Here is a 14168-nt window from a genome sequence, read left to right on the forward strand (position 1 = left end):
CTGCAGCCTCCTCCAAGGAGACACCTGACCTAGTGTGACAGAGAGGAACACAGAGTCCCGGAGTCAGTGCTACCATTCCCCAGAGATGACATCAGGGCCCTGGCTTCTAGGGGCCAAAGGGGAAGACCTCTTGGCTCTTTGCAAGGGAAGCTAGGCAATCAGGGTGACCCAGCTCACCCACTAACCCTAAAGTCAGCCCTGTGGTTCAGAGTTCAGCCTGGACCCTTAAATTCAACTGCTGGGTTATGACCAGCTGGCGTCAGCCCAGGAGGACACCCCAATCTCGTGACCACAGTGACATGTCTCCTTGTGAAGGGTCAGCCTTCCACAGTGGGCTTCCCCAAGAGTTCCTCACCAATCCAGAGGAGTGAGAGTTGATCAGACCCTAAAGACTGCGGAGGGTTTTCAGGTAGAAGAACAAAACCTGCAAATCCCTAGAGGTATGATCAAGGGCTACACGCGAGAAGGAGGGAAGGAGACGGGGAATCAGAACCGCTAGCGACCACGGATCCCAAAACACAAGGTAGCAAGTAGAGAGAAAGATAAACCTTCTTCAATCTAACCAAACTTGGTGGAAGAGATGAGGCTGGAGAGGCGCATGTGTGCTCTAGGATAGTAAAGAGAAGTTTGTTTTTTTAAGGCCTTTGTTTGCAAGTAGCAGGTGATGATGTAAAAACAACGAACTCATTCAATCTGGATGGTGGTAAGCCTACCAGGGATCAGTGGAAGTTACCCAGTCCTGGGTAAGCCGTGGGGCCGCGTCCCAAGTTTGTGTAAATGCATACAGACAGGCCACAGCTTACACCACAAAGCCCGGACTTCAGGACTGGGACACAAGCAGTCTAATTTTGTAATGAATCGTGAACAGATTGTGAGCAACATTTTTGACTCCAGTTCTCTTAGGAAAGAAGAGAGCCAAAGTAATAATTAGGCTCACAATTACACTATCAAGTAGAGAATTTAAATGCGGAAGGAATGCCATCAAACCCCACAGAGAACTCCACGCAGGGACCATCCGGCATGTGGTGGCTTTGGACCAAGACTTCCCAAGCCCTCCAGTGCCAGGTCCAGTCTAGGAAGACATCCTGGGGCAGATGCGGCTCTGGGCCTCAGAGCTTAGAAAATCTCAGAGGATTCAGGAGTGGAAGAGTAAAAGGAGGAAATTCCTGGAGAGGGAGGGGGCCCGGCACAAGCAGCAGCTTTTCCAAGCTTGGGGCAACAGTTTTGTGTTTCAGCGGATGCACAGCGCAGATTTAAAAGCCTGAGGATCCAGGACCAGCCGCTTGGCGAGGAGCCGAAGGCTGGGCCACCGGCCGCCTGCGGATTAAGTGGGCGGCCAGGCGGCAGCGATGGGAGATAAAAGGAGTGAAGTGGATAATATTTAGAGGCAGACTCTTGGGGGGAAGGACGTCAGCAGCGAGGCTGGCAGGCCGCGGCGCTCCTCGGCATTCCTTCGTTTCCTCCCTCGGAAAGCTGCTTTACAAGGCGACCTCGTCCTGGCTTTGAGAGATGTCCAAATGGGAACTATTAGCAAAGGCCCGCTCCCAGTTTTATCTCCGGCACAAAGCGCTTCCCTCCCTCTCAGGCCGGGGTTGGTGGGCGGGTTGGGGGAAGATGGGGGAAGGCGATGAGGCACTGGCCGATGGGGGCGTCTTGGGGCATCTTGGAATTCTCACTCATGAAGTGGCCCCTTCCAACTCTCCAATGGTCAGGGGCTGTGTGTGTCTGTGCGCTGACAATTCTTCACAGCAAACGGGCTAGGGTTTCACGATGTGAACGGACGGGCTTCGAGTCCAAAAAGGTCTGGGAGCCGAATGATCTAAGATTTCACCATTCTTAGATTTCCTGCGCCTCCCAATACGGGAGTCCGGCTTCCCCCGAGTCTGGAAGCCTTTCTGCGGGCCTCAGATTCGAACACGGAATTCTTCACCGCATCGGGGTCACCTTGGCTTTAAGGCGTCATTCTCTTTGAACCGATACCCCTAAAACAGTGGTTCTCAACCTTCCTAATGCCTCGACCCTTTCATACAGTTCCTCGTGTTGTGGTCACCCCTCCAGCCATAAAATTACTTTCATTGCTACTTCGTCACTGTCATTTTGCTACTGTTATGAATTGAGCAACCCCTGTGAAAGGGTCGTTTCACTCCCACAGGGGCTCAACCCACAGGTTGAGAACCGCTGCCCTAAGCTATCCTGAGCCTGTTTCTGACACGCCCCCCCCCCGCCTCAGATGATGTATATAGAATGTGGAGTCTGAGGGAGGGAGGGGTGGCGGACAGAGCCAGCCACACCTACAGAGGAGAGCACAAATGCTTAGGGATCCCCAAGGGACTCTCAGCCTATGACTGCCAGAGCCCTGTGTGTGAGAGAGGGGCACACAGCGGCTGTGCAGGGCGCAGAAGCACAGGATACAACAGGGGCTGGACCAGCAGGGGCGGGGAGGGGGGGGGGCGCTATTCAGTGGCCACCAGGACAAGCCGGATTTCAATCGACATTGAGGGCGAGGCTCTCACTCAGGGTGACTTCTGGGGAAAAGAAGACGGCTTATCTCAGGTCCTCAAGAATGCCAGCTCCCTCAGGGGAGATGTTTGCTCCCTTCCTTCCATCTGAGGAGCGATCACGTAGAGTTGGGAAGGTTGAGCATGGTGGATCTGAGGGACCGTCCGTCTGTCCTGTGGATGTCACGAAGGCTCGGAGAGCTCTGGCAGGCTGAAGAACAGCCACTCTTGGAGAAGAGGAGGCACAAGATGGATTCATGGAAGAGGGAAGGAAAGAGGGGGAGAGAGCCTCCCCAAGACTGTGGGAAACTGGAGCACAGGTGACTACTCCTCGGGTGCTCTGTGCCTCAGTTTCCTCAGCTGTGAAAATAAGCCTAAGAAGATCCGCCTTCTAGGGTAGAAAGCAATGTGCACTAACCCTGGAAAGGTGGTACGTCCTCTGCCAGGCGAAGGCCATGTCCTCCTCCCCCCCCCCACGTGACTGGTTCCCGGCACCCTATCCTGTTTTGATGCAGGAGGGAGCTCTAGCTGATGGCGAGGGACAACCACCAGAGGAGGGGCTCCGAGGCTGGCAGGTGTCCAGCAGACTGTGCTGGGACAGGCCGGGGTTCTCTCTGCTCTGCAGACTGGCAGCGAGAGGTAGCAGGATCACCCACGGGAACCAAACGGTTTCCGGAAGGACAGGTATTTATCAGCAACAGCCCGCCAAAGAGAATCCCGCAGGCCCTCCCAACTGCCAGGAACTCATGTTCAAAAGCGTGGAGGAGGGTGGTCCACCAGAGAGACAGGAGCCAAAGGGGAGTACCTCAGGTTACAAGTGGGCAGATCCTGGGAATAGCTAGCTCTGTGTGTTCATGGGGCAGGAGGCAACTGCAGAGAACAAGTCAAGGTAATAATGGGGCAAGGTAGGCAAGGTAGTATATGGGCAATCCTGCTTTGTACTTAAACCTCTTGTGTGTGTGTTTTTGGAAGGCAGGGGACTGTCAAAGTTGAAGCTTTTCACTCTGGCTTATAGCGTCTTTCTGCTTACATTCGTTCATCCAACGGCAGTGGGAAAGAGGGACAGTCCAATCATCTCTGGCCATTCCATCATCCAATTCCTCCATGCTCCACAGAGTTATTGAGCATGTAATACATCTGGCCCGTCAGGGTAAAAACAGGCACTCTGATTATAAGCCAAGGAAACCTTTCTCTATTCAACTATGTCAACGCAGCCAGTGCTGGGGTGCCGTCTACCCAGTGGTCCCCTTGGAAGACTGGGCATGCATTCCAGAGAAGCTTTGGGTGCTCAACATATCTTTGGGGATGTATATTTTAGAATCACCTTCACACACAATTTTGAAGTCAGGGGGAAGGAAAATTAGTGTGAATTAGTGTCTGTATTTTTAATTATGTCTCTTTCCCTCTCTCTGTTAGAAAAAATTGGCAGGAAATGATGATAACCCACCAGCACATGCACATGCACACACACGTGCTCATGCACACACACAAATAATGACATCTGTCAATGAAAAAAATCCAGCCATCCCTCAAAGGCCTGTAAAACATGAGTTTTGGAAAAAGAAAACACAAGTTTGATTCTTTCATCCACTTGGCCTGGCAGTAATAATCACAGCAAACTGATGTAACATTTTTGATTCTCAATTTATCGTCTGGAGTAATATCTGCTCTAATATACCTTGTAGCAGATCTGCATGAAAGATAACAGACAAAATGGTCTGATGCAGCACCCTGCACAGAGACTAAGTCTGGAACATGAAGATGTTGTGGTTTCTAGCCTGACAGGTCGGAGCCTTGATGACACGGAGTTGCTAACGACAACGTCATAAGTTTGAACCGACCTGCTACTCCGGGAGAAAGGTGAAGCTGTCTGCCCATGAAGACTGAAGTCTTGGAAACCCAAAGGGGCAGTTCTGTATCCTTTAAAGTAGCTGAGAGTCAGAATTGACTCAAGAGTAGTGATGCTGTTGTTGTTGTTTCTTTGAGCCTCCCTAGTGGGGGGGCTGTCAGCCCAGTCTGATAGTTCAGGTTCTACACATGGTGGCAGCTGGTACCAGTCCCTGAGAGCTGGGAGCCGAAAACAGCGCTGATTGAAATCTGCAAGTCCCAAGATTGTCATAAGATTGGGACTCAAGTACCAGGCATCAAGGTACTGGCACAGGGGCCCCACCACCACTTATTAATCCAGCTTTACTGGATTAAAATAAAAGGACAGTGGGCCTGGCTGCTGGGTGATGCCACCAATAGGACAGAGTTGAGGCCTCTTGCTCAGGAGCCAGTCCAGTCTTTCCAAAGCACAGGGCCTATGAGGGGGTACCCCGCAAATTGGAATTTTTTTCAAAGCTAGGTGTTTACATTTTTAAAATCAAAACAGTCTTATTACCTTCAAAATACTCTCCATTACACTTAATGCATTTGTCAAATCTGTGATTCCATTCTTGGAAATATTTTTCAAACTCATCTTTTCAGAATGCTGACAGCACCTCCTTCACTCATTTTTCTTCATCTCTTCTACGTCTCCAAATCACTGTCCTTTTGTGTCCCTTGTCATTCAAGAAAACAAAAAGAACTCCCAAGGAGCGAGGTCAGGTGAGTAAGGTGTGTGGGGCAAGAGAGGCATGCTATTTTTTTCCCCAATAACTGGCGCACTGAGATGGCTGCGTGAGCAGGTGCATTGTGGTGGCAAAACCAGTCGCAGACACCCTTCTCATTCCCAATCTTCTGTTAAAATCCGCTGAACCGAAGTCCATGATAGTCCAGATAACTTCCCCATCTCTTCAAACATCTGTAGTCCGCCTTCCAGCGCAAGTGCAAGAATTTTGTTGATATTATCGTCCACAGCGGTCGGTGCGAGAGATGAAAATGGTAACAATGTGCAATCTCTCAGGGGGGTTGAGGGGGAGAGGGAGAGCTGACACCAAGGGCTCAATAGAAAGTAAATGTCTAGAAAAGAATGAAGGCAACATATGTACAAATGTCCCTGATTCAATTGATGTATGGATTATGATGAGTTAGTTGTATGAGCCCCCAATAAAATGATTAACCAAAAAAAACAAAAGAGAATAATTTTAAGTGGGAAACAAAAGTTGAAAGATGTCCAGAATGATTTGTCATCAATCGATAGTTCATCCCTTTTGAAATGAGAAAACCACTCATACACCTGAAATTTTCCCATAGTGCTGTCCTTGTAAGCTGTGTTCAACCTCACAACCGTTTCTGTGGCATTTCCCCAGCAGGAAACAAAGTTCACAGCTGCACACTGTTCTCTTAAATCAGCCACCACAAAAATAAAAAAAAAAATGAGGCCTGAGTGAAACTTCTTTGATGAAAAAGTTCACTGTGACCAGAGCGACCTCCCCAGCCAATGCCACTGGGTGCACTAACTCAGAGCAAATTGCCTGTGTGTGTGCATGTGCATGTGTGTGTGTGTATTTATACGTACTACTATGAAAGCTCCACCTAGGGGAGCTTTCTTCCAGTTTTGGGGGGTACCCCCTCGTACATCCAGGAGGTTATTTTACCTTATCCATGACCTCTCACAAGTCCTCACACAATCAGCTCGACTTTGAGAAGCTGTCAACTCCTTTCCCCTTTGATCAAGGAGGGTCAAGGAGTCTTGCCCCAGGTAATACACAAGGTAGTGGTTTGAGGCCCAAGGCTGAAACTGACACCTAGAAGCAGCTCTCCTAGCTCTCAGACCACTCTGCTGAGCGCCCTCACAGTCTCCACCCCAACTGCACAGCCAAAGGAAATAATTTCTCTACAAATAGGGCTCCTCCAAAAAATAAAATTGCGGATACCAAGTTCTAAAGGGAGAACAATAAGGAAGAAAGGATTAAAGAAAGAATTACAGGAGGATAATGGATTTCTAGCCAGGAGGCAGCAAGAGAAATAGCAAAGGGTGCTGGGAAAAGCACATCCTTCCAGCAGAGTCCAGCAGAGTGGTGCTGTTCCTTATTAACCGTGTGACCTTGGGCAGGTCCTGCACCCTTTCGGAGTGTGCACCTTACAAAGTCCAAAGGTTGTTGCAAGAATTCAGGGGAGTGACAAAGGCCCTGGAGCCTCCTGCAGGGTACCTGGCACCTGGAAATGATTACAGCCATCATATGGAATGCCCGGGCTACAAGGAGGTTGAAAGATGACCTAATACTGGTGTCTCATTTCACAGGCAGGGGCCACAAGGACCACAGACGGGAAGTGACTTGCCCAAGGTCACAGAGAAAACGCATGGTGTTTTCGGGCCCAACACCCTCAGTTTGTTTTGAAATTAGAGACCCAAAATCTACCAGGACATCCAATCTCCGAAACTAGGCAAGGCGGCAAGGAGCTCCTCCTTCCGATCTGGCGGTCCCTTCTGGTTCTTGGAGGCCCAACACTTGAACTTTCTCTACTTCACAAGGCAACACTACAAATTTTTAAACACTCCAATTAAAACTAAAATCTCAGGTTTCCTTCTTAAAATCACTCTTGTTTCTTTTCCCCACCTTCCTCTTTCACACACACACCCCAAGCATTTTGCAATAACAATAATGCCGAGAGGAGAGAAAAATAAAAATCGGATGCACTTAACAGATATTTTGGTACTATAATGCATCACAGATGCTCCTCTCCAGCAAAGCACGTGCGCGCACCATTCCACTGTGAAGGCTATTGCTGCTCGGACTCGGGGTTCGGGATCCCTCACAGCCCTATCCATGCAGGTGCCTGGACCTCATTCAGACTCCCTAGTCAGCCCCGGACTCCCCAAGAGAGCGAGGGGGTTCCTCGCCTTGGTCCAAAATGGTGACAGGGCAATCAGCTGGGACAGACCCTGTGGTGGGTAGCGAAGGCTGTGTAGATTAGGACACCCAAGGGAATGCTTGTTTAGGACCTGCTTCCTGCTGCCCTTCAGAGAAGCTGGAGCCAAGAACAAGCTTAAGCAGGGCACGGGCTCGGGATGGGGTGGGCAGGAGTTTACAAACCAGAGATTACAGCCCGTTTGATCTCCAGACATGCGCCTTGGCCACTGTCAGCGGCTCCTTGCCGCCGATGGATGGCTCTCAGGAACTTTTTTCCTAAAACACAACTTCACACAGTTTCCGGCAAATGTTTTCAGCCTCCCCAAGCTGTCGTTTGGTTGAACAGCACTGTTTCCAGGCCCCGGAGAGAGTTGTGTTGTTTTAAAGAAGGATGAAAGCCAGGGGCTGTTTAACCAGAGGGTCTGTTCGCTCCGGCAGCCCTAATCCGGTCCCTTTGTGGTACAAAGAGGGTGTTGAGAGTGATGGTGGATTCCCCCAGCTCCCTAACCTGAAAAAGATATCGAGACTGCTGGACAGAGCGGCCTCCCACAAGCCTCCCTCCAAATGGAGATGGGCGTTGAGGGGCCCCCACCACCTCACCCGCCCCAACACACACACACACACACACACACACACACACACACACACACACAATCAGCTCCTGAGCCTGGCAAAGGAAAAGTCACTTCAGAGGGAGAAAGCCGGTCGGTTCAGAGGGCTCAGTGCTGGGCCAGAGAATACACAGGATTTTCCCCTGTGGAGACGGAGTCAGGCGTAGTCAGAACCCTGCGGGGCGTGACTAACTGCCCCAATCTTCCTGCCACTGGGGTCCTCTGGGTAAGGACTCCACAATTATGGGAGAGCCAGCAGGAGAACCGACAAACCGTCCTTTCATTTGGCCGGCAAATCAATCTGCCTTCTTACCTCCCCGGGGACAATATTGCATTTCCCCTGGAAAAACAAAGGCCAGAGAGCTCCAAAGGGGATCAGTTTCTGCTGCTGTTTCCCTGGTGAAAAGCTTGCAAGTCTCTGGGGCAGCGAGTGAGTCTGGTGCCTAGTGCTAGGGTTTCTGGCCCAGCCAATTTATGGGGCGAGCTCCTCAGTGGGGGTGCGTGTGTCCAGCTCCACGCCTCACTAAAGGCATGGACCCAAGTATTGTCCTGGAGCCTCCTTGTAGGAGTGCCTGGTCCAGTGGGGGGGCCCTCCCACCCCCAGATTGACAGCCTTGTGCTCAGGGCACAGATGTGAGCTCATGGTCCCCAGATCCTGAGATGAGCGTCTGGGGCCAGTGAGTTGCCAGTGACCTCTGCCTAAGAGGCCCATGAGCTTCTAAACCTCCTAAGCCCCGCCATTCTCCCTGCCCCCCCCCCCACTCCTCAGGTTCAGGAATCAGAACTGTCAACCTTTGCACCAAGCACATTGGTCTGAAATTATTAACCCCCAGGCGATCCTGGCCTGACTCTCTGCTGGCTCGAGGAGGCAGTGTGAAGGTCACCTTTCACGTGCTGCCAGCAAGTCCATTCCAACTCCTAGAGACCCCATAACCCAAAACCAAACCACCTCACTGCCATCACGTCCATGCAGACTCATGACAGCCCTGGGGGGCAGGGTAGAACTGCCCCTGTGTGGTTCCGAGACCAACTCCTTTATGGGAGTAGGAAGCGCCTTCTTTCTCCCAAGGAGCAGCTAGTGGTTTCAAACTGCTGACCTCGTGGTTCATAGCCCAATGCGTAACCACTGCAACACCACAGGGCAAGGTCAAATTGCTCTTGTCAAGGATTTCTGATACTGTAACTCATGATGGGAGTGAAAAACCTCATCTTTCTCCTGAGGAGTGGCTGGTGCTTTTTCATGACTGACCTTGCCATGAGCAACCCGGTGCTTAACCACGATGCCACCAGAACTCTGCTCACCTAGAGCTTTGCAAACACAACAGTCACAGACTGTGCCTGTGGGTGGAGTTGAGTCCCATCATGGCAGCCCAGCTACAGAGTAGAGCTGCTCTGCCAGGCTGTAATCGTTACATGAACGGCTTGCCACGCCTTGCTTCCAAGGTGCAACTACAGAGGTTTGAACTCCCAACCTGTAGGTTAGTCATGGAGTGAGTCATTGACTCCGCCCAGGGACTTTGTTTTGCAAAGGTCCGGAAATCCGGCAGTGCTTAAACTCAAATACGCAAGTCAGTCCTCCACACACACCAGGACCAGGACCTTCCCAGGCAATGTCATCAGTGTCTTGTGGCCTCTGTGCTAGCTTCACATGCGCAGTGCTGTGTGCGCCTCCACAATAACCTCAGAGACAAGCCCCTGCTCTGCCAGCATCAGGGGTCTGTCTCCGGGAAGCCCAGCACTAACCAGCAGCTCCCTCTTTTTGTTTCTGTCCATTCCGCTGCTGAAAAAGGGAATTCTTTCTGCTCAGGCAAGCACAGCAGGTGGGGAGTGTATTTTCCCCACAGGTGACAGCACACCGGATAGAAGCATTCCCCTCAGTTCTGGTGCACACCCACTCCCCAGCACCCCCACCACAAAACAGCTGGAGAACTGCCCCATCCCCAACAGGACCTCTCGGGCCTGTGAAAGGACCAGCTCTGGGTGCGAGTGGAGAGGACCATCAGAGAAGAGGTCACCGCGCACAGGGGCTGCCCACCTTTGGGAGTGCCCCGTGCCTACCTGGGAGAAGTTGAGCCCGTTGAGGGGGTGGCACTGCTCCTCCACTCGCTCCACCGCCCCGGTGCTCTTCCTCATCTTCGCGGCCTGCTGCGCCAGGTAGAGGTCCAGCACGGGCACACCGCGAGAGCGCACATCGGTCTCCGTGAGCGAGTTCACCATGAGCATCACCCACACAGGCCTCTTGCGCTCCCAGTTGCCTGCGATGGCGTTGAACAAATAGTCCGCGTACAGCCCCTTGCCCCGCTGTGCGGGCGTCATCCACGAGGGCATCATCAGTTTCACGTAATCCAGGTGGCGCTTCAGGCGCCAGTACAGCTCCCTGGGCAGCACGTCCTGCAGGTTCTCCCCGGGCGGCAGCAGCTGGCAGCGGGCCAGCGCCGAGATGGTGTAGGGATCCGTCAGATCCAGCTCAAAGTAGACCCTGGCGCTGGCCTGAAAGGCCGCCTTGGAGTTGTCTGGGATAAAGTCCCACACGCGGGTGTATGGGACATGGATGGTGCCAAACAGGTACGCTGGAGGATCGCGCCGAATAGTCCACAGGAAGGAGTTCAGGTCCCTCTGCTGCAGGGGAAGAGAAGAGGGCAGACAGTGAAGGCCAAGGCAGCTGAAAAGAGCCCCAGTTGGCACAGAGGGCTGCCAAGGGAGAAGTGGGGGTGGCAGGCATAGAACTACACGGGCTGTGGTAAGGGACTCAGGTTTGGGAACCAGGAAGACCCATATGCGAATCCCAACAGGGCCCTGTCTTTGTTATATGTGTGATCTTGAGGAAATCACTTCTCTCCCACAGTCTCAGTGTTCTCCTGTGTCAAATGGGGCCGGGCACGACAGCAGCTATCTCAGGGGTGGCTGGGAGGATTAACAGGCAGGACATGAGTCTACCCCACCCAGAGTGCAGTGCCGACCCAGAAGACGTGAACCATGATGGGTCCTTATGATTAGCAGTCACCGCAAGGGCCACGGACTGCCACGCCACCCGAGAACATGCATGGTTGGCCAAGTCAAACCTTCCTTCCCGGGTGGGTGGTGTGATGTGGGCAGAGGGAGGAGAGAGGGACCAAGAGTCCTGCTCTGGAAAGAAGGAAGGAAGTCATATAACTTTAAACTCCAACCATTGGGAGATACACGCCAAGAGCACCTTGAAAGCAGAACACCTATTAAAAATAGCACACCTATTTAAACAGCTACTTCCAATGCGCCAGGGCGGATACGGTTTTCCTTGGGGAGGGGAGGGCTGGAGTGTCAGCTCCTCTGTTGGACCAGCCGAGATCACAGATGAGAAAGGGCCGTGAGCCCGGAATAGCCAAGTGGAGTCTGGGGCCTTGGTTCTGGAGGGGAGGGTGCCATGGAATTCATCCTAAGAAATGTGCAGAGGCCCCTCCTTAAAGGTTTATCTCATCTTCAAGCCCAATTCTCTCATCTTCTGTGACCTACCATCAGACTAAGTGAGAGAGAGGGAGAGAGAAGAAGGGGTGCGGGGATGTGGAAGAGGGAGAAAGGGGAAGTAGAAGTATTAGCACTAGGAGAGGCATGGAGAGGGGCCTTCCTTCAGGGGCAGGGCCAAGGAGCATGAGGAGGGGACAATCATTTCTCTCAGGAAAAGCAACCCCCCCAAAAAAAAGAACTATCCCTGGACTGCCCACTGCCCACTTGCAAGTTTTAGATCATCTCATACACACACACACACACACACACACACACACACACACACACACACACACACCACCTCACACCTATTCTATCACAAATTAAAGGTACACGTTTGGGTGAGTGATTTAGGGGGAGAGGAGCAAACTGTACTTTACTGACAACCCCAGAATTCTAAGACCCAGTGTCTGGGAGGTAGAACTACAGCCGAGCCAGTCAACCAGTTCCAGTTGCAGGCAGGGCAAGGCAGGGCTTGAAGGTGCACCTTGCCCAAGGTCAAGTCAATAACTCCCTGCTGGTAGCGGCGCGGGAGGACCCTCTCCCGACAGCCAATCTTGGGTTATTTTCGCATAGCAGTTAACACTTGTGAGGGTGGGGTACTAATGGAGGTGGCAGGAGAACAAGAGCAAATTACGGAAGTCCTTGTCTAGGAAGAAAAATTAGGAGAAGCGATTATTGGGCCCTCAAGGAAATATTAAGCCAGCAAGGTCTACCTTGCGCTCTCCTCTGGAATCGTCCCCCTTTCCGCAAAAGAGCGCTTGGGAAAGCGGGAGCCGGCGGGGGCCTGGGCTGGAGAGGGGCCCGGCACTAGATAGAAAGTTTGCCTGGGGTCCAAGTGGGCGGGCAGGGAGACTGGGAGCCAGCCGCTGTGTGAATGAGGGAGAGGGTCTGCTCCAAGTCCGAGGGGAGAGAGCTGGGGATGGTAGTCCGAAGGGAGCCAAGCTCCGAAGGCTGAAGCAGAGCGAGAGAAGGGCGTGCAAAGGTGTCAGGGAAAGAAGAAATGTCCCCAGAGTCAGCAGGGACCGGAGAAGAGCGGGCCAGGGAGCGTCAGCGTGTGGAGGACAGGAGAGAGGCGCCCCATCTCCGCTCGCGGGGACCGAGCAGGACCCGGCAGGGAAGGGCGTCCCGAGACTGCGCCCGCTCGACGGAGGTGGAGCGGGCAGGATGAAGTGGGTGCAGAAGGCAGGACCCCATCATCGTCCCCTAGGGGCTGAAGTTCCCCGGCGGGCGAGAACGCGGCTGGGCAGGCAGGCGCTCGCTCACCGATCCGGGCGGCCGGCACTGTCCTCCGTCCGGGGGCTGCGGGCGGGCGCGGGCGGTGGCCAAGAGGGCGGCGAGCAGCGGCCCCGCCAGGGCGGCGTGCATCCTGCCGGGGCCCGCGGGGCGCGGGGGACCCTCTTGGGCGGCGCCCCCTCCACGGGGCGGAGAGCCCCCAACCGAGCACGGAGCTTTCTCAGGAGCGCGGGGGCTCCAGCCACGGGATGCTGGGAGCCCTCCGGGGCGTGGCTGGATGTCCTGGCCGGACCTGGGGGTCCCTAAGGGGCGGGGCTCCGTCTGTAGGAAGAGGGGGACCCTCTGGGGCGGGGCGGGGCCCCCCTTCAGGTCCCCTCTCCCCAGGGCGCGCAGCCCCCTTGGCCTGGCCCTGGGGTTCCGACAGCACGCGCGGGGGGCAAGGGCGCGCGGGGGTCCAGGAGCTGTGTCGGCGTCCAGGGGTGCGCGGGGCGCCTGGGCCAATATCGAGGTCCGGAGGTGCGCGGGGTTCCGGGGCTATGCTGGGGACTCGGGGCGCGCAAAAGTCCCAGGGGTGCTTGGCGCTCCAGGGGGCGCGCAGTGGGACAAGTGCGGCAGAGGGCGCGGAGGGGGCGGGGGGCGGCTGCCGAGCGCCCGGCTACCCCGGAGCCCGGTTCAGAGGGGCGGCGGGCGGCCGCGCGGCCGCTGCCCGGGCTCCGCCATGCTGCTCCGCGGCCGGGAGGGAGGGAGAGAGGAGGGCGGGAGAGCGGCGAGGAGCCGGGCCGGGCGGGGGGCTGGGGCCGCCGGGGCGGGGGGAGGGGAGGGCCCGGCGCGGGGGGCGGGGGGCGGAGGGCCGGAGCCGCGTCGGGCCGCGCCGGGCCGGGCCTGGCCGGGGAGAGCAGGGCTTGCTGCGCGCCCGGGCGCGGCCAGGCGGGGTCTGATGGGCATGGCAGGCGCCCGCGAGTTCCTCTCCTGCTCCCTCGCTCGCTCCCTCACACGCGCGCGGAGGGAGGCGAAGCCCGCAGCAGCCACTTCCCAACTTTCCAAACTTCCCAGCGCAACTTTTCCTCTCCTCCCCTGCCCGCGCCTCCTCCGCCCGCATCCCTCCCCCTTCGCTTGGCCAGCTCTCCGCCGGGCCGTCGCTTCCTCGCGAGGCCGCCAGAGGGCGCGCCGGCCGAGGTCCCACTCTGCCCAGCTAGGCCCGCTTGGCGGTGGAAGCGGACTGGAGGGGCAGCGACGCATCTGGGGACGTGGACCAGCAGCCTCCCTTTGCGCGCCCGCCGCGCGCTCGGGAGAGAATAAGTGGCTGGAGGGGCAGGAGAGAGCAGGGCGCTCCCAGGCTGTGGGAGCTGTGTCCCAGGGAAGGCAGCAAGAGAATGCTGGATCCATTATCACTCCACTGTGCCTAACACAAACACGTGCGTAGGTGCTCTGCAAACACTCCTTGATTTAAAAGCAGCAAACCAACACTATAAAATAAAATCCTCCTCAACATTTCTAGGAACCCTCTATTCAAAAGCCTCTCCAGTTATCTCATTGGACCCAATGAGGATTCTATGCAAAGGTGC

At 54.8% G+C, this 14168-nt stretch overlaps 1 protein-coding gene across 1 annotated transcript in view; it reads right to left on the reverse strand.

Annotated features, from left to right (window-relative positions):
* The window catches only part of TRABD2B (TraB domain containing 2B), a 269123-nt gene extending 255742 nt beyond the window's left edge, over positions 1 to 13381 (reverse strand). Inside the window, exons 1-2 of the mRNA XM_075555816.1 lie at positions 12634 to 13381; positions 9946 to 10506 (exon numbers count right to left, since the gene is read on the reverse strand). Of these exons, the coding sequence (XP_075411931.1) occupies positions 9946 to 10506; positions 12634 to 12735 (663 nt within the window). The 5' untranslated portion in view covers positions 12736 to 13381. The remainder of the gene's footprint in view (positions 1 to 9945; positions 10507 to 12633) is intronic.
* Between the last annotated feature and the right edge of the window lie 787 nt (positions 13382 to 14168).

Source organism: Tenrec ecaudatus, chromosome 1 (genome assembly GCF_050624435.1).
Source record: "Tenrec ecaudatus isolate mTenEca1 chromosome 1, mTenEca1.hap1, whole genome shotgun sequence".
Taxonomy (NCBI): Eukaryota; Metazoa; Chordata; class Mammalia; order Afrosoricida; family Tenrecidae; genus Tenrec; species Tenrec ecaudatus.